We start from the raw sequence: 27,038 nt of genomic DNA, 5'->3' as shown, positions 1-27,038 counted from the left end.
CTTTTATTTACGTCATAGCTGTCTCGAAAGCTACATTTAGTTCAATCATTTTATCCTCTCCTCTTTCGAGCGTTAATATTAAATCTACTGGCGAAATGAACGGCTAAACGTTTTTATCCCACAAAAAATTATTACACAAAACGTCTCGTGTAGCAAGAACACCTTTTTCCGTAGCATTCCACTATACTCCTTTAAAAGAAACACCCTGTACATAAAAGTGTACGTTTTAAATATATGATAAAAATGGCGGAAGGTCCTAATAAATTCAGTCTTGTCATTCTTGCGAAGCAGCTCACGTCAGTCACTTTTAGAGCTCGCTAGGTTGAAGGTCTGAAAAATTTCTGAGATGCGAGCCGTGGTCTCTCGTTTAACATGCAAACGATGCAGACGTCCAATGCTTTTTCCCGGTAAAAATAGAAATACAACGGCGAGCTGCGGAAAAGGAGGAACAATGTGCGTATCGGCGAAAATGAATTTTCGACTCTCGTAATGCCGCACGGTATCGAAGGTGCGTTCGAGGGTTCTTACGACGCAGCCGAGTTATCGAAGGCGCCTCGAAGACGTTGGAAGACCGCAAAGATCGCGGTTCGAGGCAGTCGCGATGCAGGTTTATTCTCGCGGAAATGATATCCGCGTTACCGTTATGAATGCCGGAAGTAACGGCGTAGGGGAGAGGAAACTATAATCGACCGCGAAGCAAAAGAAAACTACTCCGCTGTTCCCGAAAGTTTTCGAACGGGAGACGGGTCGGGTCGTGACGGGTATCGCGTGTCGAAATTTTCTCACCGACGGTCTCCGCCGGCAGTTTTCTCAACGAAAACTTCCCCCGGTTGCATATTTCGACGCGTTTTCCCAGCGAAATAATGGATCGTCCGTTCTATCGCTGGGAACGTCGAACCGCGCGTTCGAGCGTCGTGAAAAATTGCTTTCGGCCCGAGCGTCTACTTTTTCACCCCCGGCCCGGTTTTCTTCCGCCTCGTCTGCTCGTCACTTTATCCGCTTGTTTCGCTTTAATGGAAACGCTCGCCGCGTAACCGGAAACCGAATATTTTCCGATCGATTTCATTAAGTCCTCCGGCGTCGGACGCGCGCGCGCGCGCGAATCGTCCACCGAGACGAACCCGATCTCGAAATCGCGATCTAGTTTTTGTAAAGAGACGACCCTAAATCGGCGGAATCCGATTGCAATGAGAGGCAGCTTTCGACTTGCGTAAAAACAATGCCCGCGTGGAGACATAGCGCAGACCTAATCCCAGACGGTCGAGTAATAAGCTTAGTTTGTAATAAGGTAGACCTCTAGTAACGAGCTGTTACGTACGAACGTTATTGTGTTATTTTAGTCTTCTCTGAATAAAATTCTCTTCGTGTCAATATTTTAGAAAAAAACCGGCGTCCAAGTCCGGCCGTTTCTCCGAAGAAAAATCGCCGTGGCGTCGCGTTTGGCGAGCCAGATATTTTCCGATGGCCGCAACGTTAATTGCGACTCGATGCCCGGTCAATTAGTTTTCTAAGCCGCGGCAGGTAGCGTGCTCGGGCCGGGCCGGGCCGGGCCGTTCGTGTGCGCGTCGGCGCGGATCGCACGGTATAGTCCACAATAGACACCGAAACGAGATTACCGATGGTGCTTCGCTCACGGTCCATTAGCTTCGATTGAATTACACTCGTCCCTTGTGCGATGGAAATTCCACTTCTATCTCGAACAGACGTTACACGTTCGACCGAGAGGGAAAAAAGCTCCTCGACGACTGAGATTTCGAGGCCGTAGGCGTGGAATATTCGATGGAACGAGGGGGAAACGGGTTACCGGATTGCCCGATCGGAGTTTCCCCGAAAGTATCGGTTCCAGAGACGTGTATCCGTGTGTACGAGGAACGAGCTCGATCATGACCGAGCGCGAGCTGCGACGCACTCGTGTTTATTGCTCGCGACGCTTTTTCCGCTGGGGGGAGATCAGAAACTCAAGGTCGATTCGATAGAGTTTCAGTTTCAACTATCGTTGCCAGTGTTTGAACCTCCGGCATTGTGTTACATTTTATCGCAGTATTCTCTCGAATGTTTACCATCGACTCGGAACATCTGCGCCAGGCTCGGTAGTGCTAGCAGTAAGCACCACAGCCGTCCAAGGCCGAAATTTCTCAGAAGAAAAGGCTTAGACCTATTTCCGAACATAAAAAGAAGACGACAAATGGAGGAAACTATCATATAAAAGTAGTCGACGTAAGTTACTTCGTAAAAATGACAAGACCGAATTTATCTAAACTGTCCGACACTTTTACAGTATTTTATACTAGCACCAAGACATTTATTCCATTTCTTACCGACGAAAGAGTCACCGTAATTTCGATAATTTTGAAATAATGTATAAGACTGGTCGTTCCGACCGCCTCGATAACACGTATATCACGTGTTCGTGCAAACACGGCGTTCATTTCCTCGGTAACAAGAGTATCGTGATAATACGAAGAAATGCGGTTTACTGGTTCATAGAACACGTAACTCGCGGCGTAAAAATACGGGGCGCAAAATCTTTGTTCACTGAACAAAAGCGAATCCGTCTCCGAGGCTGTTCGAGTGAACAGAGCCGCGCGGTAATTGATACGGTAGCAACGTGTGTCGCAAGTTGTATATTAAAGTAAAAGGGAATCTTTCCGCGTTGACGGTTACAGGTCGGTCGGCCAGACAATCGAAATGAAAAGTAAATATTGAAGAACGTAATTCGATACTTCAATTAGCCTACATTTGGACCGTTTCCTCCTATCGGTTCAGCTTTGAAGTTCATCCGAGTCAAACATAAACAGTCGGTTCTCATTCAAGTTGCCGCATCCAGCCGAGTAGTTTGAATCAAAGGGCCACCGCGGGACCGTCTCGGCAAAAAGTTCGCAGATTTTCGCTACCGAGGAGGACGCATCGTTGCCCTATTTATCGCGGCGCCGTTTTCAGCGTACGAAGCGTCGCGTTCGATCCGGTTCTCTCACGGTCCCCTAAGGTTTATTGCTCTATTATGCGACGGAAGAGGCAATTATTCCCGAGTAGCAAAAACCGTAGGTACGTACGAACTACTCGGAAGTTTTGCTCCTCCTCGCAATCAGTTTCGCGCGAGCCGAGCGACGCGTTTGGTGCGCCGTGTCTCCGCGGATCGCGAAGATTCGCGAGATTTGTGCGAAAACTTGGCCGTGATATATACGCATCGCGCGATAGAAGTTCTTCAGCGAGATACGAGAGATGCGTTCCGCTTGGGATTTACGTCCACCTGCGAGCACGTATTCGGATATGATCGCGTTTCCCAGATTTTCTCCGGGTGACGCGGGCAATTTCTGATGCCCGATCCACGCGAATCGATCTGTACAAACAATAAACCGTTGAGGATGCATTTATCCTGCAGCTGCAACGGCGTCGATAAAAGCTGCTTGCTTAAAGAACGTCTCCTTCACCCGTGTTTCGCATATGCGAACCGTTTGCACTGCTGAATGTACTCTAAATCTTCAGAACGCTGATTGCAACTCGTACACCCCCTCAGAAAGTATTAGGACACTCGCAGAAGGTTAAATGAATCTCCTTGTAATCTCTTGTCATAAAACTCACAGACATTACCGTACCGAGTGGAAAACTACAATTTTTACTAAATAGGATAGTGTCTTAATAATTTTCGTGGGAAGTGTACTTCCGGGGTGTTTAGAGCATCCAGCAGCAAATGTAATTGAGTTCCAGATTTGGGTTCAACCTCTGCGCGTTTTACGTTCTTTCCAGAGTTTTATTTCACATGTATTTACTTTAGTTTTTTGATTTTGAAAGCGGAAGAATTTAAAGCAATTAATGATAATAGTATTTAGATTTAATAGAATAGTATTTTTATATAGTACCATAGCTCAACTAAACAGTTACGTGCAAACTTAGAAACATGATATTTTATTTTAAAACTTGTCTTAACTTAAAACGTCTCGGAGACGTCGTCGAACATCCAGGAAGCTAATAACAAATTAAATATCAAAGGTTTCGATAATCGAGACTCCACTGTACCGTCGCGGTTCGTTCGGAAACGTCGGTTAATAAAAGGTCTTCCAACTTCTCGTCGGGAGTTCGTAACAAAGAGAAAATCGAATCGATCCACCGGCAAGATCGCCTAATTTACCGTACGGCTCGCGGATTCAGGGTTCCGTTTGGCGGCCTCCTGACGAGCGATATTCAAATTTCTTTGACGAGAGTTTTAACAAACTCCCGGAGACGCGGGGGTTGGGCGTTCGTTTTCGACGGAATAAATGGCCGGCTTAACCGAAGCGGCTTAAACTTTCCTCTCCTGGCCCCCGAACGGCTCTCGAAGCCGCGGCGTCGCGACGCCGGGCGACGGCTTCCCGGGACTCTCCGCGCCCGCGGCCAGACCGCTGCGAATTTTAATCGCGCTCCCGCAAGCGGCAACTTTGATCGCCGACAAGTTTCGAGCACCTCTTGCCCGTGGAGAGAGAGCCAACTTCCGAACCCTTCGAATATATTATTTTCTTACGGCGCATCGGGCTCCGTCAACGAGACCTAATTAACTCGATCCGGCCGAGGAGGCTCGACACATTTCGATGCCGGCTAACCTCCGCTTCCGATGTCTCTTTCTCAAGAGAAGAAGGGGAAGAAAAAGAAGAAGAAGGGAGAAAGGGAGGAAGGGAGAAGGGCAGATCGCGACTCCATTCCCGGGAATCGAAGAAATGAAATTCAGCCCCTCGCGAATAAAGTTCCCCCCCCCGACAAATCTAATAAAGCTTTTCCGCCGGTTAGAAGTGTGTTCGACCTTCTATTCTCTGCCGGTCCGACGGCGACGTCTTCGATAGTTTCTCCCGTTGCTCGAGCTCCTTTGACCGAAGTGGCCTGCCGCTACTTCGAAATCGCCGCGAATTCTACTCGAAACTAAACGAATCGAATTATCGACGGAGGAAAGTCCGGAACAACAATTCCGGAAACGTGGCGGACCGTTCGCCGGTCGCGTTCCTACGGCGTGTATCCTGCCCGTGGCGAGATCAATATCTCGGACGTCCTACGATTTTTAGCGAGCCCCGGATTTCAATACTACGTACAGAAAATCGCGCGCGTTCGTGAGCGAACTTTTGATCAGCTGGAGCTCTCCCATTTGATATACACTTCAGTGTGAAAAAATGCATTCCGAAAAACAAGCTGGTTTAAGCTATAAGCTTAATTATAGTAGGTCGTTGAAGTCGCTAGAATATTAATCAAAGACATAAATATATATACGTTAATGTTTCAAACATCGAGATGACCAGTATTTCTTGTAAAAGAAATTTCTTTGTTCTTATATTTTAATATTTGTAGAAGTGAAGACATGTCAACTTTCGTCTGAGATATTTTTTGCTAGGTCATTAAAAGTGAAACATCGTGGTATATCGCAAGCAGCGAAAATGATAGCGATTGTATTATCAGGGGACCGCAAGATCTCGCGCAACAGCATCGTCGTAGCAGCTTCGGTGCTCGCGTTTCGAGAGTTCGCGCGAGTGTGTCGAAGACGCGGGAACCGACGGCCGCGTGTTCGACTCGATACGATTCCGTTCCCTCCTGTGTTCAGCCGAGACAAGTGGGGATAAGTGGGACCGGCAAGACCGTACGAATCCGGGCAAGATAGTAACGTGTGTAGTAAAGTCGAAGTAAGAGGCGGCGAGACGATCAGACAGAGTCCTCGGGCCGCAGACGTCGGATGGGACGACGACGATCACGTAATACACCAATGTGAACCAGCGCACGGCATCTCGAGCTTCTTCGATCAAGCACGAGGACGATTTATCCGGGCTCACAGTGATCGAGCTTCCGCGGACGGTGATCCTAACGAGCCTCTCGTCCTGCATCGCGTCGAGGGAAATCGATCGATTCCGGTGTCCACACACACACACGCGTACCTACCAGAGCATGCCGTTCTTCAAGAAGCTCAGGAGATTCTCCAGACACAAGAGTGAGTCCTTTACGTTTTTATCCGTCCTCGTCATCGCACGGCACTCCACGGCCACGCTTTTCAACGTATGTAGCCCGCGAGCGTACTGTGGTTCTTCTTTTTTTTTTTTGGAAAAATATAACTCACTCCTTCAGAGGAAATTTTATTTCGGACGTTGAGGAAACCACGATGTTTGCGAATTTTCCTCGACCGATCCGGAGAGCGGAACTTTTTGAAATTTTTAGGATATTTTGCCTCGTATTTCACGTGCATGCTGACGGTCTTTTTTCGTCAGTGGCAAATATGAACCAGACGTAGATGCGGAGTTCCTATGAACGATTTTGAGGAGGTCGTGACGTCCGACGACTTTGAGTTCAATCACTGGAACATGGATTTTTTTTCTAAGAATCTGTTCAGCAGTGCTCCTCGAATAGTTTTTGCACAATTTTCCTCGTACTTAAAGTACACGTTGCAATTATTTTTTTGAACAAATATAGCATTCTGCAGAATTGTAGACTAGAAGTAACTTTTACATTATTACTGATGTTTGAACGAAATTTCAACAAAATTTATTTCTACTAAATATATAAAAATACGATATTTTGATAAGTTTTATATGTCACTAACAATGACATCCTTAAATCATATTTGAAACTCGGGCGATTTACAAAAATGAAAACTCGACAAGTATTCAAAATTCTCGGTCTTGCTGTGAACGCCTCCGGTTTATCGACAATAATAAAGCAATGCTCGTACGTACGGAACATTCTGGTCCGTCGTGGGAAGTTTAATGTCGCGCGAGCGATCGCAGAAATCGCCCCGAAGGGCAAGAACCACGGATCCCCGACTTCTCTCGGTCCTCCATTCGAGTTCGGAAAACCATCGTTCGCGCATCGCCGTGAACCTAACGTCCCGAAAATGGCCCGCGCGCCGAGGAGATTTCCATTTAACGAGCAGTTTGCGAAGTCCGGGGGAGGCTGGCGGGAAAACCCTGTCTGCCGCGCGGCTGAAAAAGCTGGCCGACGGGAAAAAGATTTCCCGGCCGTGTCTCGAAGTTCGAACCGCCTCGTCTCGAGAGTAATTACATTTTCGTAAGATAGCGCGACGCTTCTCGTTCGAGTTCGCGCGTAATGGAATTCCAACGCTGAGAGTTCGAGTCCTCCGGGGACTCGGTGAACTTGTGCACCGGATGTCTCGACTTCGATTCGGGAACACCCCGGCTTCTTAACGTAGTTCCGAACTAGTCGCGACGCGTCGCGTTTTCCGTTCTATCCCCGGAAAAACGGAACGACGGCGCCCGTCTCGTTAAGTACTCGCTGGGAAAAAAAAAACGGGTCCGACGACTTTCGAATTCGACGTCGGGAACGAGGCGGGTCCTCGCGATTTTTTTCCCCCGAAGCTTCCGGAAATTTTTAGGATAGGTTATGGCACCTGTGCAGCATGTGTTACAAATTCTTTTTAGAGATATATGTATATGGTGCACGTTTTAGTAACACCTTGCTTAGGTAAGCGAACAATGCAGTTACTAAAATCACAATTTTTATCCTAGTTCATTTTTGCACATTGATTGCGTTAGATCGAGCTAATTACATATGCAACCTGTTCACACAATAAATAATTCTACTATTTATGATTCAACTTTGTCTAACGGATCAAAGATATTTGACCGCGGCAGCGCAATTTCGCGCGCAAATTTCGGCATCTCGAAGAAAGTAGGAAATCGTCAAATGATTGGTTCGCGCGAAGTGAAAACGTTGCGTCAGATAAACCGCATCCGCGTCCGCCGGACCGTTCCGCGTCGAATCATCGACGCCCGAGCGGAAAACGGTGGTCAGCGATCGCCTGGTGAAAGGAGATCCGGATCAAACTATAATTAAGAAGCGTTACGCGTGCCTGCTGAAGAAAAACGATCGGTCGATGCTAAAGGAATTAATACGTACCCGCGTGCGTCGTTTACGTAACGGAACGCATGCGGCGTGGATCAGCGAGTGCTCGCTAAATAATGGATTATGCGATAACAGTTTAATCGCCGCTTCGGGACGAAAGGTCGCGTCGCGGTCTCCGTCGGCTCTGCGATCGATTCGCGCGTAGAAATCGGTCGATGCCGTCGAAACCGTGGCATGGTTCGCCATCGAGAAGATCGGTTTGACTATTTGGCAAACATGGTGCGGCGGACCGTTGTTTGTTGTAACTGTAATTCGACGTGGACCATTCACGGTATCGCACACGAGCGTATCGACCGAGTCGAACATGTTAATTCTACTTGGTGTTCGGGATCGCTCCGACAGTATTTTCTGCCGCCCTTTAATTTTCATTCATTCGTAATCGGCGGAAATCCATTAGCTTATATAGATTATTGACGAAGCGTGGAAGATACAATGTTCTTGAAATAAATCGGCAAAATATATCTGAGGAAACGCCAAATAGGTTATTTATTTGACAGTATTTATTGGCAGACGTGGTAACGCGGGTTATTGGGTCCGGACTGCCACAGCGAGACTTAAAGCAGACGGAGCAGAATGTGCGTATAAGCGTAAAAGATCGTAGTGGCGCATAAAAATCAATAGCGTATAAAAGAATAGCTTAGATGTTTATGATCTTAAAAAGAAGTAATAAATCAGTAGACACTTTTTAAAACAAAAATCTGGTTCTCGGTTTTCCCAGAATCTACAACGCGTCTGTCATTTTTGCGCAGTTACAATTATGGAAACTTCTTCGTTTTTAACAGTTCATTAAGTCCTTGCGCTACGGCTTATTATATTTAATAACAATGATATAAATTTATATTTATTATATGACAAACTTTACTTCGATATTTAAATGATGGTCAAATTTAATCCCACAGTGCGCATTGATGTTTTATTATTGACCAATATTGTATTGCATAACAGCGTAAACAAATAAGACACAATGAGAGATAAAAAATAAAAGATAAAATAACACCTACGTGATAAAGAAGTTCCAGGGATATGGTAGATAATTATTTTAGCGTTAAATCTGACAGTCGTCACTGAGACTCCGATTTGAAATTAAAATATATTAATTGGTAATTACTGATTAAGGTAAGCTCAATTTTTGTCTCTTATTATGCTGCGTACGCACTCGCTATATATAAAGTAAAATATAAAAAGTAAACATATTTACGATTTTTAGAATATAACAATTTATCAACACATATATGAATCATCCGCTCCCATTAAAACATAAATATTAAAAATAATAAATAATCTACTTTATTATTTTTAATATTGATGTTCTACGCAGACGTTTTATGCATCATTTTTACACCTGATTTATGCACAGTTTTTATACATGTTTTGAGCACAATTTTTTATTTCTTATGTATTATTAATTTCATTTTAAGAAACGCGAATAACGTTTCAAGATTACGGATTAGATTATGTTCGAAATATTCATAACCTGTCTGACACGATATTATAGAGCAAGGGGCTGATAGAGAAATCGTGTTCGCGTTCACCGTGGGGGTCGACGTTAGCTTCAATCCTCGAATATCGAGTGTAATACAATTTCGATCCAAAAGGGACGAATGACATGTACGTTTCGCAGACTCTGTTTGGAAACGTTCTCCACGCAGCCGCGGCTAACCCGAAACGAAGTAACCTACATCCCCAGATGCTGGATCATCTTCATAAATCGTCGAAGACCGTGCGGATCTTCGGACGGAATGACAATTTTCTCGCGGGGAGCCGTATATCTCTTCCCGAGAAAAGTTTTAATTGTGGGACTGCCTCTAACCGAGGCGCACGCCGATCCGTTCCGCTGAAATAGAGATTCCGTTATTGATTTATGAAAATATCACGCAGGAACGGCGGAAAGGAAAGCCGGGTAACCGGGGGTTCCTCGGAGAGAGTATCTTTGGTCCTTTATCCCTGGGCGTGGGAGGCGTGGCTGCCCGAGATAAAACGACCGACGAACCTGCGCCGCCTCGGTTACTATGAAACGTCTGTGTACACCCGTTCCCCAAGAAGTTTTTTCTCTTCCGGCGACCGCGGCATCGATTTATACGACTTTCCCGCCATATTTTTTCGAGGGGGGAACAAACACCACCTCCGCCGTAGAAATTTATTCGGCTATTTCTCGTCGACCGAGGGGATTTTAGTCGGCCGGCGGCGGCGCCGGCGTCGGCGGCGCGAATCCGCGGGATTACGCTCGCCGGTGACGCTTTATCGGGGACGGTTTTCTTGCGCCGGCCGGATAAATCGGCGGTTAATGTTTCATTTCGGGCTTGTTCGCGACGGTGCCGCGCGTTGGAAATCGGTCAGCGCGACCCCGCTCGCGACGCATTTTACCCGGCTGTATCGCTGTACCACAGATATTTATAGGCGCCGTACACTTCCGGGACGATAACAGTCCATTCCGAGATTCGAAAGAGTCGCTCGTTCGTGCACTTTGTATCGGTGTCACGGCGTTATGCAATTTATTTCGATGATTCGTATGCCACGGCCGGCCCCGATCCGATTGATCTTTGCCCCGGCAGATTCGCGTCCATCTCGATTCTACGACTCCGATATCCGAATTCGCGGATCCCGTCCCACTTCTGCCTTCTGATCGATCTTCCGCACACGCGACGCTAATTGCTTGTTTGTTCTTCTCCGCTCTGTTTCCGTTTTTTTTTTTTTTTTTTTTTTATTTATTCGTTGGACGCGCTCGGGAGGTTAGCCATTAATTATAACGCGACGCGATACAGAGGTTTCGGACGGTTGAATGAAATACGAGATTGTCGGAATTGTTTAAATTAATTTTACAAATCTATACGGCCCGCGATAACGTTTGCGAAATTGTGTCAAGTAATTCGACTTACAGCCATGCCTGGGGAAGTGTAGGGGATGATTGAAAAAGTGTAGGGGGATGATTGAAAACGTCGACGGTGCACACCATTTATATTAGCGGGACGTTAAAGAAAATCTCGACGCTTTTATCCGTGAGTTTTCGAAGCGGAGGTACTAAACATAATTTAAACAATTTCAGAATTCTTTTGAACGTAATGTATCAATTTTTTATTTCGCCACTCTAGCGCGAAGGGTAGAATATAAATCTATAATTTATATACGTATTATGCTTATCCATCGCTTTCAATGAACATTATTCATGATAAACTCGCGCAGTGGTTGTGTCGATCGAAAGTGTACAATTACAGAAAAAGTATACATTAAAACGGACGAAGACGTAAATATCTGTTCGAAATCGATGACGTTTATTTTACAAAAATGAATTAGCTAAAACATTGGACATTCGATTGCTGATTCAAAATACAGTAATGATTCAGTTAGTGTCGCCAAGTAGGAATCGAAAGTCGTCACGAACTGAATCCGAAGACATGATTATCGATCGTCGCGGCTCGCCTTTGTATTTGGGGACATCTCATAAAAGAAAGAGATGGAACGAGACTCGAGGCGAACGAAACTACATTGTAACCTGAGAGGCAGCCGCCGCATGCCGACGTAGATTACTATGAATACATACATTGTAACGCTAGCATAAAAACGATTACTTAACTTTCTTATTTCCAATTTTTTATACATGAAAATTTGTTTAATATATTGGTCAGATTTTTCCAATTAAAATGATACCAAACACGACATATTTTACACCGTATTTATTCATTATACGAATCAAGTATTTTATTTTATTTACGAAAAAAAACATTAAAAAAACCGATTCGTAATTATAAAAGAAGTATTAAAGTCAAAAAGAAGTATTAAAGACAATGCTATATATGGTATTGTGTAATTCGAGCGACAGCAAGTGTAGCCTTCTCTACACGCCATCGGCCACACGGTGGCGACAGAAACTGAATCAAATCGGACACGCAATCGCGACAGGAACTGCAAGCATCGCGACGACTTCGACGCGGTAGGTTTTCAGATGCTTCGGTTTCGAGAAAAGTATAGATATTAATTTCGATTTTGAGATAGTAGATGTAAAGACTGACTCGATTTCGAGACGATAGGTGCAAATATTCCCTCGATTTCGAGACGGTAAGTATAGAAAATCGCTTCGAGGTCGCGACCGCAAGTGAATCAATCGGACACGCATTCGCGACAGGAACTGTAAGCATCGCGACGACTTCGATGCGGTAGGTTTTGAGATCGCTTCGATTTCGAGACATTTAGAATTCTACGCGTTTGACGGAAAGTGTGGCGGAACAATTTACTGTATTTTTTCCATCAATTCTGGAATTTGAAGGGGCCTTGGAGTAAGGATGGTTGAACAGTGAGAAGCTGTTTAGATACGAGCTCCTCGAAACTCAGCATCGATAACGAAAAAAATGGTTTGCAGATTCATAGAAAGATGGTTTAATTGCTAATTATTAATAAATTGGTAATTTGCTATGGGAAATCGTCCAGGTCAACCTTCTACGGTTTCGGTACCGTTGCGTACACGACCAGGATGACCCTTCGGATTATCCCGGTTTACGGCACGTCCTGCCTGTAGGCTTTTTCGAAATGCTATTATGAAATTCTCTTAGAAATCTTAACTTTGTGACACGTCACGGTTATTGAAGAAAACGGTAAAATTATGTCATGTTTAGTCTCATTTTAATCAGAAAATTATCAGCAATATGTTAAAAAGAAATTCAGTTTTAAAATTTTAAAATTAAAAAAGTTTTGTTATAGTATTATGAGTTGTCTTCCGGGAATTAGAGTCAAAGGAGCCGCGGCGCGTGCCGCAGCACACGTGTTCATCGACTCCGTCGAACTTCGGCATCGGCGTAGCGAAGAAATCGATAAATTACAGTGGCGTAGGAATAGCACCGCGACAGGAGTAGAACCGAAAAATTGCGACAGAAATCGAAACATTACTGTAGTTCGAATTCCCGTGCAATTTTATTAATCGAGTTTCATACATGAACTGCAGTTTTGCACTCTTCGAAATACACGCGGGACTTGTAATTCTCTTCTGACACACCGCTTTCTTATAGCCCGGGGCGACACGGTTTTAAAAATGACAATGCAATGCTACGTTTCCCTTATCGAGATTTTACGACGTACCGTTTCTCCTGGTGTTCCGCGCTACCTACATTCCCCCTATTATAGAAAACGAACAGCAGCAGACTGGCGTAGAAGAATCGAGAATGTCGCCACGGGCGATAGAGAGACGCGTTTCAACGTTGGCTCTCGGTTTATGCGTTGGGGCTGAGGTCGTCGATGGGGCGTGGGGGCGGCGGCGGCGGCGACGGCGGCGATGGTAGGTGGTGGTACGGGGGCAGAGAATATCGCGGAAGGGCGGCTTCCGCGTCGGGAAAGCGAATTTAATTTACCGACGACACGTTCGCGGTGTCGAGTTGAAAATGCATGAACGAACGCCGTTGGCTGCCGCTTTTGAAGAGAAAGAAATTGGATCGGCGCGTGGCGATTGCCGATGCCAGTTCACCGCTTTCGGTCGCTTTCCGCGCGGCCCCCGCCGCCGGAAACGAGAAGTGGCAACGGAGATTCCGCGGAGGGCAACGGGAACCGAAAAGTAAATCGAGCATACCACGCGGATCAATTCTCTTTGCGCCACGCTCAATTTCCACCATTTTTCTCCGTTTAATTTCCTCTACGGCGATGAACCGGCGGGGCAGGCCGGGACCGGCTACTTCACAGAGGGGCTTTCGGAAACTTACGAAATTAGTGCACACGGTGTAACTGAAACTTGGGGTTCGGGGTTGCACGCGGCACTTCGTTACGAAATTGCTGGAATTATTATATTCGCCGCGAGACTTTGATAGGGTGGTGGTGCCGGTTATAGTTGAGCGAATTCCCGTGTCCTTCGTTTCGCCTTCGGGTATAATTAACATTCTATTTATCAATTATGACGTGTAAGATATTTTTATTAAAAAATAATGTAACAGAATGAAACAATTTAATATGTATTATTCGATAAGTAATGTGATTTTCTTTATTGATTCTAGTATTATTAAAAATCATATTCGATTATTTTTTATCGTTTAAAGTTAAAATTTTATAGCGCGTCAGGTAAAACGAGTCGCAACAATTATTTGTGTTATTACATTATACAAATCTCCTTTAATTCCACCTTCGGTAAATTAAATCGACAAAGAAATGAATATGATATCCGTGTTTAGTAAACTATGCATGGCATTGTTATACCTGAAAAGTTCAGTGGCGCTTCGAAGTTCACAAAGGTACAAACTTCCTCGGGTACCTACTTCCAGGCGGTACGAACGCGAGGTTTTCAGTAAAATTCGTAGCCCAGCAATAGATTCGTTAATGGCCGGGTCTTGAAGGAGCCTCGATAGACAGGATCGAAGCCGCATTCACAAGAAAAATGAACTGGCGGAATCTAAAGGGACTGGCCGGCCTTCGCGATCGATACGGAAAATTTGTATTTCGCATAAAGATCCGCAGTCTATTAATAATTCAGAGGGTGGAAGTAGCCGTGTCGATGTTGATGCTAAACATACTCCAAATCCCAGGACTGATCGAAAATCGACGATTCCTGTTTGCGGGATGTACCTCCGAGCGAATACCGGAAATGGTGGTGGGTACGGCAAGATGTTGCATAACGTATTTCCAGCACGCTCTTCATCCAGGTTAACAGAAGCTCCGCGCGCAATTATTCTCCGGTGTTAGCCGCGTATCCGTCCGGCGATTGTTTCCCCCGGGGATCCGCGTAACTTCGGCTTTTCGATCAAAATTAGCTCGCTGGAAATCCCCCGACGTGGATGAACACCTTTCGCGAGGCTTTTCACGTCGATACGGAACGGCGGCGCGACGCGGCCGGAGCCGCGAGCTATAGTGATCGATCACCTTTCGTTCACGGCTATTCGAGAGTACAGGCAACCGCTACCACCGACCGAATTTACGACGAGACGGTAAATGTTGGTCCGGCCATGATTTCGTGGCGGATGTCTTAAGCATATTGGGCTGATGCGTCGCGACGTTACGAGGTTCGCGCGGAGCGCATGGTTTCTTCGCGGAATAGTTCGCGATATCGAAATCGATACGGGCATCCGGCGTATGTCAGCAGATGGCCGAACTGTTCTGGTTTGCATGCGACAATTCCGGGTAGAACAGCCGGCAGAGAAATTTATATTTATCGCGTGTCGCGTCTACATTTTGAGGATATTGGGAAGCTTGAGAATATTGAGAAGCCCGGGGAGCATTGATGTCGGAGGAGCGAAATTTGATTCTGATCTCAGACGAGAGTAAGTGGACCTTTGTGCGAGACAAGAGACCGGAAACCGAGGAAAATCTTTTTTCCGTAACAGGAACACTGTACAACTATCGAATGTGTTCTACTATTTTGCAAATATTATGCGAATGATTTCAAAGGAAGTATATACACGATGTTTAGGATTTGAAGCTAGCTGAAATGAATAAGTAAATTGTCAATTTGATTCATTTGTGACAGAATCGAGCAGTTACGGTATAAAATGAAAATTAAAGCAATTCGAAATTGCAATGTATAATTTTTAATCCATCAAGATTGTTAATGTAAGGATGGATTTGATACATTAGTGTTGGTATTCCATCACGCGTTTCATCGAATTTGGGAGAAAGGAGCAGTATTCCTATCCCATAGAATCCTTTCGAATCTTCATCGGTATCAGTAGTTTCACTCGACTTCACGTACACGCTCTAGCCAAGAAGGAGGCCCGCGGAATCGAGTCGATAAAATTGCGTGGGCTCGTTAGGAGTCGCAGCGGCGCGAACCGCTCGGAGAGAACGAAAGAGCGGGTTCGCGATCCCCCCGAGAAATTACTTGATGTTCATGCGTGGCTGGTTTCTTTCTCCGACTTTTCACTTGCCGGCACCGTTTGCGCGGTGTTTTTCACGGGAGAACCGGCGGCGAGAACCGTACTCGAGCGCGCGCGGGCTTCCGCGAGATTTACGGCTGTTCCGCGGGCCTCCGTGATCCGCGTTGCGAAACAGCCGGCCGCGAAACAAAGGGCGGAGAACGCCGCGCGCCTCTCTCTCTCTCTCTCTCTCTCTCGTTTTCGCCAGCTTCTCCATTTTAACGAAGAAAAATTGCGAGCACGCCGCTTCGTCAACGAAGAGAGAAAGAGAGAGAGAGAGAGAGCTCGGCTAAGTCGGCGGCCGTTCGCAGACGGTCGGTTCGGCGTGTCGATTGCTCGCGTCGACGCGCCTCTGAAATTGCCAGCGATTTGCAAAAACGCCGCTCGGAGGCGTCGCGAAATTTCATTTGTCCGCGCGCGCGTGCCGTTGCGCTTCCCCCGGGAATTTCCGCTGCGACTGTCGATACACTCGAGCGAGGCTCGAGACGAGGGACGTGTCGGGGCCCCCGGGGGGCGGTGGCGACGGGGGTGGTTTTTCTCGCGTGCTCTATCGAGGCACGAGAGGAACATCGTCTCGACGAGCAATAAACTCGACACGCCGTTGTCGGTGTCGGCAGCGCCTCGTGCTCGAGATGCGCCGCTCCGCCTTCGAGATAATTAGCAGCGGAACGCGTCGGGTCCGGGGGCGCACGATTAATTGGAGAGGAACGCGTCGCTTGCGCCTGCGATCTCCGAACAAGATCGAAGCGATGGCAATCGTTTTCCCCGATTTCCCTCTCACGGCGAGTCGCAGATGGAAATTCGCCGGAGCGTTGCGAAGCGAGCCGAGGTGATGGAGTTGTGCTCAAATGCAAGAAATGTGGATAGGAATCGGATAAAGCGATAGCCTTGTTCTATATTGGAGCTGAACTGTTGCAGGATAAGGGTAAAATGGAGAGAATATATGAAGCCTTTAAAAACAGTGTGAAAAATCTTATAGCCAAATGTATAGGAGAAAATATGCATCTCATATTTAATGTCCTAAAATATGACAATATTTTAACTTTAAAATCTATGTTTAACTTGACGATGTTCCAATCAAGTTCTGATTTATGCAGTACCATGTATAGTTGGATATTTTTAGTGACACGTCAGATTCGTGTGCAAAATTTGTCTACCACTTTGGAGTAGTTTATTTCAACGAGAAAATTGCGATATCGTTAGCTTCACTTAAATCGATCTGTCTCCAGAATCCTTGAGCGATAGATAAATTTTGCAACAAGATTTGAGTGTCAAAATCCACGGGAAATAATACATAGTGCGCCATAAAAAGAATTTTGCTGTAAGTACAGAGTATTCGACAATTCATAAAGAACATTTCAAGTTTGGTATAAACAACCTCGAATTAAAAAAAAATGTTCGTCCTCCTCTATTTGTCCCTCGTTCTGCAACATTTCAGCTGCAACGTAAAGGAAGATCGTCCCTTTGTCTCATTTCTATGGAAAGTTCTTTGATTTCGACGCAACTTCATTCCACCTTGGGCCACGCCGTTCGAGTCTTGCATCAGTCGGGGAAGGCCTTTGCGGAGCTCAGCAAAATTACTCCCTCCGCCTCCCAGGATCATCTCTTGCTCTCTGTTTGTTTCTCCGTTGTCTCGCGTTGGCCCTGCTCGCATGCTCTCTCTCTCTCTCCTTCTCCGCGAACACGACGGTGCCCACGTACAAGACGCGACGCGACGACTCGTTATACTTACACGCGTCGAACCCTGAATTCTTTCGCGTGCGCCTTTCCATCGCGAGAGATCGTGTCGAACTTGCATCAGCCCGAGAGCCGGTCACGACACCACGCACGCGTGTGTCCACCTGCAGACGCCTAACGGTCTTGGCGCACACTTACCTGCGCCCGTTTTTCTCTCCTCCGTTCATCGGCGATCGATCTCTTTTCGCAGGCTCGTCCCTCCGTTGCGCAATCGTCTTCGAGACCCGTCGCCCGGGACGTATCGCTTTCGAAACACGCTACCAGCGGCGATTTTTCGCTGCAAACGGGACACCGTGCCGCAAAAACGGCTCGAGCGAAAGTAACCCGGCCTTCCTGCTGCTTGGAAGAGTCGCCGAAATGCCGGCCTCGAACGTCTACGGCGAATCGAATCTAAAGGCGATTATTCATGAGCCAGACTCCTCGCGGAGAGCAGCATTGATCGGGCAGAGATGATCGAGACGTTCGTGTCGCTCGTGTTGTCTAACAACGTCTCGTCTCTGCGTAATCTTGCGCGCGCTTGAGTTTCGGAAATCATTAAGCATTTGCCATGCGAATAGCGGGGTTCTGTTGGACAAAAATGTAACTGGAGACGTTTAGGATCACTTACAATTTTATTTATCAATTTTTCTTCAAGATATTTTCCAATGACATACTTTTTGTGGCTCTTAATAAAGCTTGTAAGAGTTTTATATCAGAAACGAGTAGTCGATAGTATTTATACTCTGGGTCTAAAAGAACTTTTGAACCTCATTGTACCAAGTGTTAATCGAGACAGTCGGTTACTTGGAACAAAAATTAGAAAACAAAATATAATCGTATAGAGTCGGCGTCTTCACGAAGAAGTAGAAAAACACCATGAAATCGTAAAGTTAACAAATCGACGAAATTGCAGATAATATTCTGACGGTATCGAATTGTTCTAATTTTTTTTCGTTACCGGCAAAAATCGCGCACGCTGAACGCTAAACGAGCATACAATCCGCTAATGATGCAAATGGGTTAATCGGGCCAGCCGCTTAATGGAGACAAAGGACGCTAGTCCTGTCGCGACCCAAATAACCGGAACCCGCTGTAACATGAATAGCATTAGCGCCGATGCTGTAAACGTTTTTATCTCCATAACAGAATAATCTTTTTATTGTTGAAGATAATTCTACACGCGACAAAAAGCGTAGAAAAGAACATGTCTCGTCCTAATTCGTGTTTGTTAAATCGTTCGTAGCAACACGCTGTGCGCTGTCTAGTACATTTAAAAGATAAACGCGCGAAAGAGTGAACTTAGACATTTACGTTAGTCGAATTAATTAATGGTTCAGTCCCATGCAGTAAACCTTATTAAGGAGTTTAAGGGAGATACGAAGGATTGCCAATAAATTTAGGCAATTGGCTTTTAATTTCACTAACGTATCCTAAGAGAGATTAACATTTTATTGTAAGTACTCAAATCAGGCGTTTGCTGTTCCAGTTCGGTAAATGAATAAATAAATAAAGATAGGAAATAGACGAGGCGGATTATTAATGGTTAAAGTGAAATACGTAGGATTACCAATAAATTTAAGCAATTGGCTGTCTAATTTACTAATGCATTCTAATAGAAATTAACATTTTATTCTAAGTATTAAAATCAGACGTTCGCTGTTCTAATTCAACAAATAAATAATTCAAGATAGGCAGTAGACGAGGCGGAGGAAGGAGGGTTAAATCCAAAAAAAACTGTTACAACAATGTCTAGATATTGTTAACAGATGTCGAAAGTTGCAAACGAATTCCTGGGGTTTCGTCGCTTCGATTCCAAGGACGCGTAATCGCGCGATTCCAGCTGCCGCGTTCTCGCAGGTGTTACCACCACGCCACGGGAACGCGAAACGCGCATAGTCTCGGCCAATTCTCCACAATTATGCGAGCAACTCGAGAGATAGAGCGACAGAGAGAGAGAGAGAGAGAGAAAGAGAAGGGGGGTTCGGAGTGCGAGAGAGAAATTCAACAGACAGTCGCGAGAGTTAATCGAGCGCGTTTCGTCGCAGCTCCCGACAAAGGATTTGCTATCGCGCGTTCCACCGGATAAACAGGCTCGACGTTCGAGCGACAGTTCGAGAGCTCGAAGAACTCGGAAGATTCTGTTCGGTTGCCGGGCGGGATCGATGTCCGCGGGAGTCCTCGAGGATAAGCCGCTGAAATCGAGTAAAACGACGAAAACGAGCGAAAACGAGCGTCCGATCGGACACGAGACGAGACGAACCAAGAGAATAGGAGGAACGGTAGAACGGCGCGGGGAGGATGGACGAAATATAAGAGGAATGATCGATTGAAGGGTGGAGAGAGAAAGTCGGTTCTGCCCTATCCCCTCGCGCGCGCATTTCTCCCTCGATTCCCTCGGCTTTCGTCGGAACGCGCGACAGCGACGGCGGCAACGCACGGCTGGCTTGCGCATATGTTTTCTCTGGCCCCGTCTCTGCGTCTCCGGCTCTCCCCGGAAATTCGGAGTGCATTCGCGACTTTGCGGGAAACGTACACCGGATGGAACACGCCGGAACAGGAAGCATGGGTTCGAGGAGACGGAAACACTGTAGAAACGCTATGGAAACTCGCTTATCCGTCTCGCGTCGCGCTAATACTATCGGCGGTTACCCATTTCCCGCATTCAACCTTCTCCGGCGATCAAAGGGCTGCTACACGTTCGAAGGGATTCTAACGCTCCCGGGGAAACCCTCGTAGAGGGATCTTACGTGGAGCGGGGATCATGTCTGCGAAGTCATTGACGCTTTCCGTCTTCTTCGATACCCTGTACGCTGACGTCATTTCATATCGAAACCTGTGATGTAGAATATTGAACGGTATATTTAAAGGTAGCGATGGGTCTCTGAGATTGAGATTTAATTCTAATTTCACCCTACGGTGGGTAATCTTCTTTTATCAGAAATAAGTAAAAATTGAGCATAGATCAGATATTGAAGCACGTGGAAAATAATAAAATAAATTGTTAGTTAAATTATCATAGCTCGTTAATAAGGCGTATTAAACTCAGGGGTAATAGTATAACAGAGACAGTATAACCATGGTCCCTAGTCACCTCGATTTCACCGATGCTTTCTGATTCGCTCTGGACTTCACTTGGCAATGCACACCAGTGATTACTGAATTTCTCGATTGAAATTAACAACTTGTCGGAGAGAGAGTAGCCTACCTGGCTGCACCTAGTTCTACCGTGTTTCCTGAGAAAGGTATCGCAGCATCATTGATGGACTAACAAGTTGTAATTTATGATGTGGTCATTTTCCATGTACCGCATTTCTTCCGAAACAAAATAATACTATTAAAATTGGAGTAAACGACTTTAATTGTAGAATAATATATGCATATATATATCTTTAAATTCTCGTTATAGTTTCAGATACAGGAAATTTTTTAAATTGTTCGATAATATAGAATTGAAAAGAAGTTATCGCCTTCAATGCTTCAGTGCTTCGTTCATATTAAGTATTCAGATAGATTAATGTTCTTATAATACTCGTTCTGGTTAATATTATTTCTCTCTCTCTTAACCCTTTGCACTCGAAATCATTTTAAGTCTAAATCCAAAACGGTTTTTTAACCAACAGTATTTTTATTTTACACAACTTAGTACATCTTATGAAATTGAATCTTGTGGCTCACTCTCTTAATAATCTTATAAATAGAAAGGACTCAATAATGTCAAAATAATTTTGGAGCGCGACAGAAAATTTTTCAATGATGCCTCAGAGTGCCCACTATTCGAGCGCAAATGGTTAACTTATCGCTTGTCGAGAGGCATCCGAATACTCGCGAACGGCTGCGAACGCCGACGAACCTGGAAATTAGACTCGTCAAGATTCTCGGGTCCCTTGTAGGCGTTCTCCGTGAATCCTCGACACCTCGATACACGGGCGCTGGATCTAGGAGCTCGTTCCGGATCCGCGCGTTAACGAAATTATAGGAATATCTCGTCACCTGTAGAACGGGCGCAGCCTCGAGTCGCGAGCACTGGTAATTTGATTTGCTCGGGGAAAGCGTTTCCGTGCCATCCGCCGCCGATTACCGATGGAAACGAAATCAGGCCAACTGGGGCAACGCGCGGTGTTCGCCGCGCGGAGCGGGAAATGCTTTCAGGAGGACAGAAAAACCCCGCGGATCCGCCGCGTCGCGCGGACCAAAGCTTTTCGATGAATTAACTTTTGCCTAGGCGCGCCTGCCCGGGGCTTCGCGGCGCGTCGATGATTTTTGCACCCCGCGAAACCTCTCGAATTCTCCACAAATCGCGGCAAGAACCACCGAAAGGAAGAATCCGCGAATAACGCGCGAGCGAAGCTTCCGGTCTCGTTGATCCACGCTCCTGGCGAGCGAGCGAGCGAGCCGATCGATGATTCAACCGACCGAGATGTTCCCGGAAATTGTGAAACTCTAAAACGCCGCCGACAGAATTTTCGCTCGCGGTATGTTCGGGCAAGCTCGGCGGTGCCACTCTTTGCAAGACGTTCGTAGCTTTGATTGGCGCGGCGAATATTGTGCATCGTGCTGAGAAAATCACGGCTACGTTAAGGTATTATTCCGAGTCAATCGCGAGCGGAGGCGACGAACGTGTTCGATCGATGCGAGAAAAATTAAGCGGCTGACGAAATATCGCCGATCAACTCTCGCGAGGTCGTCATTGAGTGGATACTTTCCGAACAAACGCGGAAAAAATGTATTAAACTCCGTAGAGTTGTTTGGATTTGATATCGTAAAACGAATGCAATCAACGATTGAATACCGACGAACTTTCCAACAGATTGGCGAGTTTTTATCCCGGCGATGTTAAAATTGCGGTTCGCTCGCGAGTGTTATTGGTAGATTGCGGATCTCGCGCATTTGCGACGGAAATGTGAAACGCAGAACCATAGATCTGTTAACAGGCCGGCCGCTGTGTCGATCATACACGGGCGACGCTATTCTCTGATCAGATTTAGAAACGAGTCCGTGAAATGTCTGTGCACGAAAAATTCTAGTTCCATTTGCGTCCAAGCAGTTACACTTCAATTATTTAGTACAATTATTTTTATTTATATTAAAGTAATCACATTTGTCTTATTGTATTTAGCTTCAGTTTACCCAACTACTTTAAAATCATAAGCTGCCGGCCGGACGTGTGAAATTAATCAATCGGTAAATTACATTGTCCAGTCGTTGGTTAAACGATCGATCGCCTTATTGTTTGCGTTGTTGCAAATGAAACAACTTCGTCACGGGCGCAAGCCGCGCGCTGGCTGCTGTGCCATGGATCGATCGGTCACCAGGTCAGCGTGGAAATCGTTCCGTTATTCCCTTTTCCATAAAAATCGTGGAGAACTCGTCCGGACGAGTCTCGGACTCCGATTGTCCGATCGACGGGCGATTAACGTCCCCGCGCGATTATTCTGTCGGATTAAACAGTGGAACGCGATCGTCGAATTAATAACCGGCCGGGGGGGACCCGCGGCGTTGGCTTTTTGTCCGAGGCCGTGCGCCGAAATCGCGCATGCCGCACCGCCGAGGCACTTGTATTTTCGAGTGCAGTTCCCGGAGAAGTTTCGAAACTGCATGTCGAACGTTGTGTGCATTGTACACATCGGTGTTTAATCGGTCTTGATGGGATTCGCGGGGCGTTCCGGTAATGGGTACTATCGAGCGTCGACCAGACAGAATGCACAAGCAGAGCCAAACCGAACGGGGAACGCTGCGGGGAGCGGGGGATTCGACGAATTCGGAGCTGTATTTCGAAAAAAACGAGGAAACGAAGGGAGAAAAATAGCGAGAAACCGTGTCCCTTTCTTCGGCGTGTCCCGTAGCCTCCACCGAAACACCGCGGTGAAACCGATCGAAAAATCGGGTCTCGGCGGTTTCCCGAATGAATTTTCCGGGCACGAAGATCGCTTAACGGGAGCTTTTTTCCCTCGATCATTCCCGACACGCCCCGCAATTTCCCTTCGTCGCGATGCCAGAGAGTGCTATCGATCGAACGCTAGCAGAAGGTAACTAGTTTTGGGTTCTAGTTCCGCTGCCTCGAGACGCGTTCCACTCACCGCATTGTTCGCCCCGGGAAAGACAGCTCCGATAAAGCGTACTTCGTTCAACGATCGACGGCTCGAAGTCGATGGATCCCATCGGCGTCGACCTTCCTCGAGGGCAGGCCGGAATTTGCAAACCCGCGATTCAAAATTGATTCCCCCGCCGTAATTAACCCGAGGCTCGTTAGCATAATATGTTTGTTTGAGACGCGATTTACCGATAATTGAATTCTTTATCAGCTGCATCGCGTGCAAATTGCTCGATCTAAGACGAGATATATGCAGCATCGTATATGCACTGCTTGCGCATTTCTGTTAAATATGAATCGACTAAATGCGAGACAGTAAATAGGTTTAAGGCATTTAAAGATATTAATATATTATTCTCAATAGATTGAAATTATTCAGGAGGTTAAAGTGTTTGTGTAGTTTATGCGTTCTAAAACTGATTTTGCTAAGCATGCATTTTGTATCACAATAACTAATTTACGTAATTTATGCATTTTTACGTTTACCCCCTTTCGTGTGCTCATACTTTCATTTCTACATTTCTACCTATTTTTATGCTATTTATTTAGCAATTAACATGTTCCCTCGGGGTCATAATGCTTTCCCGGGGGTTACTACTACATTAACATCTTCCGGCAAAGGCTAAAGTGTTATAAATAAATAAATAAAGTCTAATTACTGACTTCAAATAAAATACATATAATGGACTAGCGTATTAGGATACTAAAACAAATAAATAGATAAAATAGAATAGAATCGATTAAGGTAAAATATGCTGTCTTACCTGTAAGATTGCTACGACGATAATTGTAAATTGTCGTGCATATCGTTAAACACCGTGGAACATTTTCTTACGCCCATACGGCTCTGATTTCATCGCATTTTCTCAGCTTCCATTAGTCTAGGGTTTCAGAAATATTATCGCGAGCTGCGTGGCAGCCGGAAATCTTGAGCAGCAGGCAGCAGGGACAAACGAATGGGGTCTACTTTCGTTGCCGGCTCGGTGAATAATGCAAGCTCGCGATTATTTTCCAGACTGCTCGCGATACTCGTTTCTCACGGGCATGGTCGCTCGATGGCCGGAGCGTCGCCATTGTGTCACTTTTATTTCTTCCGGGACGGGGTGGGCAGAGGGGTTTGTAGTTGTTCCTCCCGGAACAACTCGCGAGATCCGTGGTCGATGGCGCGCCGTTTTTCGCGACGGTAATTACTGCGTCGAGCAAATTGCATTCCAGGAGAATTTGCATTCGATCAGAGTCGTCGCGGCGCGCGCGAGAGACGACGCGACGGTGTCCCGCGATAAAGTCGGCCATGGATCTTCGCAGTCGGACAAAAACCCGTCCCGGTAAACGTTGTACACGCCGCGGTTTCTCCTGTCAATCATCGCGGGGCGACGAAACAGTAGCCCTCTTTCTCCACGGACTTTCTTCTTCGGGCGAAACGAATTCCAGGCTCATCGATATTCGATACCCTTCGGGGCGGCCTTCTTGTCGCACCCCCGCCGTTCTCGCCGCTCGCGAGTAAATATCCTCGGCTCCAGATGTACCGCCTCCTATCCCGTTCGGACTCGGACCTGCCCGAGAACCTCGACGGAAGGGTGGGTCTCTCCTAACGCGACGAAACGAGGAGTCAGCTGTAGCATGCCAAAATTGTGACGATTCGCAGACCTCGTCCAAGTAAGGCTTCTCGTCGATTTTCCCTAATTTTTGATAGAGTTTTAAGAGCTTTCAAAAGCAAATATTTATGCGAAATAAACTGTTTCTGTAATCTATAAGAAACAGAAAACACTAGGAATTTCTTGAATAATTTTAGATGGAAAGCGATTTACGAAAGTTTCGTTTGTGTAATAGGCAGTTCTCGGAATTTTATTAATAGAATGTACGCTTGGAAAATGATTCGATTCATTTTTCATGGAAGGACTTTGTAACAATTTTAGCATTTTTCACTACGGTTTAAAATGGTTTAATTACTTTCCCACATCATTTTTCTATCAGCAAACTTTAGATTTAAAAATTTATTAAAAGTGCAACTGTGGCGTCGCAGGGCTCAATTTTATACGCATAAAGTCCACTTTGTTATTTAAAATGGCGATATTATAAGTCGGATGTACTATTTTAGATTTACAGTTAAAACGGCTTCGAGTACAGAGGGCCGAAATAGCAAGTATGAATAAATCATGCAATTAAATCGCGAGCGAATTACGCGGTTCAGCGCGGTATCGTCGCGAGACTTAAAATAATTCGGATCGTTCGCGTTTTTGGAGGCTGTTAAAGCAGCGAGTTTCGAGTCCGCCTTGGCCACTTTGCGATTTATCTAGCAGCTCTCGCGGTTCTCTTCCCGACAATTAGTTTGCCGACGCTCAAAAGCCGATTCCACCGGCGAACTTGCCGCTCTCTTTTCATCTCGGGTTTAATCCTGTCTCGTAAAAGTGTGCAAAAATGCGGAACAACGGTGGCGAGACGACAGTGGGAGAGACGAAGAAAGAGGGAGTGAGTGAGAGTGAGGAGAAGGGGGGGGGCAGGCAGAGAAAATCGCGTTAGAACTTCCGAGGATCGTTATCATCCACGGGGACAGTGGAACGAACTTCGACTCCCGGGCAAGTTTCGTAGAAGGTGTCTTCCATGAAACGAGGATCCCGGATGCCGGGCTACTTAGGGGGGTCATGCCTAGTTAATTATCCTCGGCAAACCATCGTTTTCAGCTATTTTATTCGAAACAAATGACCTTTTCGAACGTCCACCGCGAAATTGAATGAACACCTTTTTCGATAACAATGACACAGAATTAACTACGATGAAAAAAGTATGACGAGATAATAGCAATAGTTAATACTAATGTATAATGACAGTAATGGTAATAATGATAATAATAATCGTAATAATAACGATCATGATAATAATATTATTAGAGAGATTGCATACGAACGTGGGACTTCGCGTGAAAGGGTAAAAAGTCAGCTCGCTATACGCGAAGTCGACCAAGCCTCATCTCAACGGACATCACAGTAGACTGTCTTTACGCTCGGAAAACACCGCCGCATTCGTAAACATTGCCGGTGTTATCGGTTTCTCTATCACCCCTCAGCACACCGTTGGATTTTTATTTGCCGAGTCGTCGGTTGAAAAAAATCATCAGTTCTCTTGGTATTTTCGAAAAGTGTCTTTATTGAAGGGGATACTCAAACGTTCCTCCATTACATTGCAAACATCCCCGACAACGGTTTTTACTGTTCCCATAACTGCGTTCACATTTTCTACAGTTGTTGGCGCACACAGAGCCGTGCGATCCTTTCTCGCAGAAGAACCACCACAGAATTCGCAGGGATTGGAATAAATTCTGCAGCAACAACCGCAGAAAGTTTAAACGAAGTTTTTGAACACAGTAGAAAACGGTTATCAGAAATATTTCCAACGCGATGGAGAAGCGTTCGTGCATCGTCTTCGATAAAAAAACACTTTCGAAAATATCGCGAAAGCTAACAATTTCTCTGCCATGATACGCGAACAATTTTTTTTACATAAAACGAACAGAAATATCGACCTGTGCACCTGAACGACGTCTGCGGGAC

General features: G+C 45.8%; 1 protein-coding gene across 1 annotated transcript in view; it reads left to right on the top strand.

Moving 5' to 3' along the window:
- The first annotated feature begins 3,104 nt into the window (after positions 1-3,104).
- The window catches only part of LOC144474210 (uncharacterized), a 54,632-nt gene continuing 30,698 nt past the window's right edge, over positions 3,105-27,038 (top strand). The window contains exons 1-2 of the mRNA XM_078188868.1: positions 3,105-3,541; positions 5,354-5,941. Of these exons, the coding sequence (XP_078044994.1) occupies positions 5,899-5,941 (43 nt within the window). The 5' untranslated portion in view covers positions 3,105-3,541; positions 5,354-5,898. The remainder of the gene's footprint in view (positions 3,542-5,353; positions 5,942-27,038) is intronic.

The sequence above is a fragment of the Augochlora pura genome, chromosome 8, assembly GCF_028453695.1.
Source record: "Augochlora pura isolate Apur16 chromosome 8, APUR_v2.2.1, whole genome shotgun sequence".
NCBI lineage: Eukaryota > Metazoa > Arthropoda > Insecta > Hymenoptera > Halictidae > Augochlora > Augochlora pura.
The sequence above is the reverse complement of the archived record's forward strand: the minus strand, read 5'-3'. Positions and strand labels throughout refer to the sequence as shown.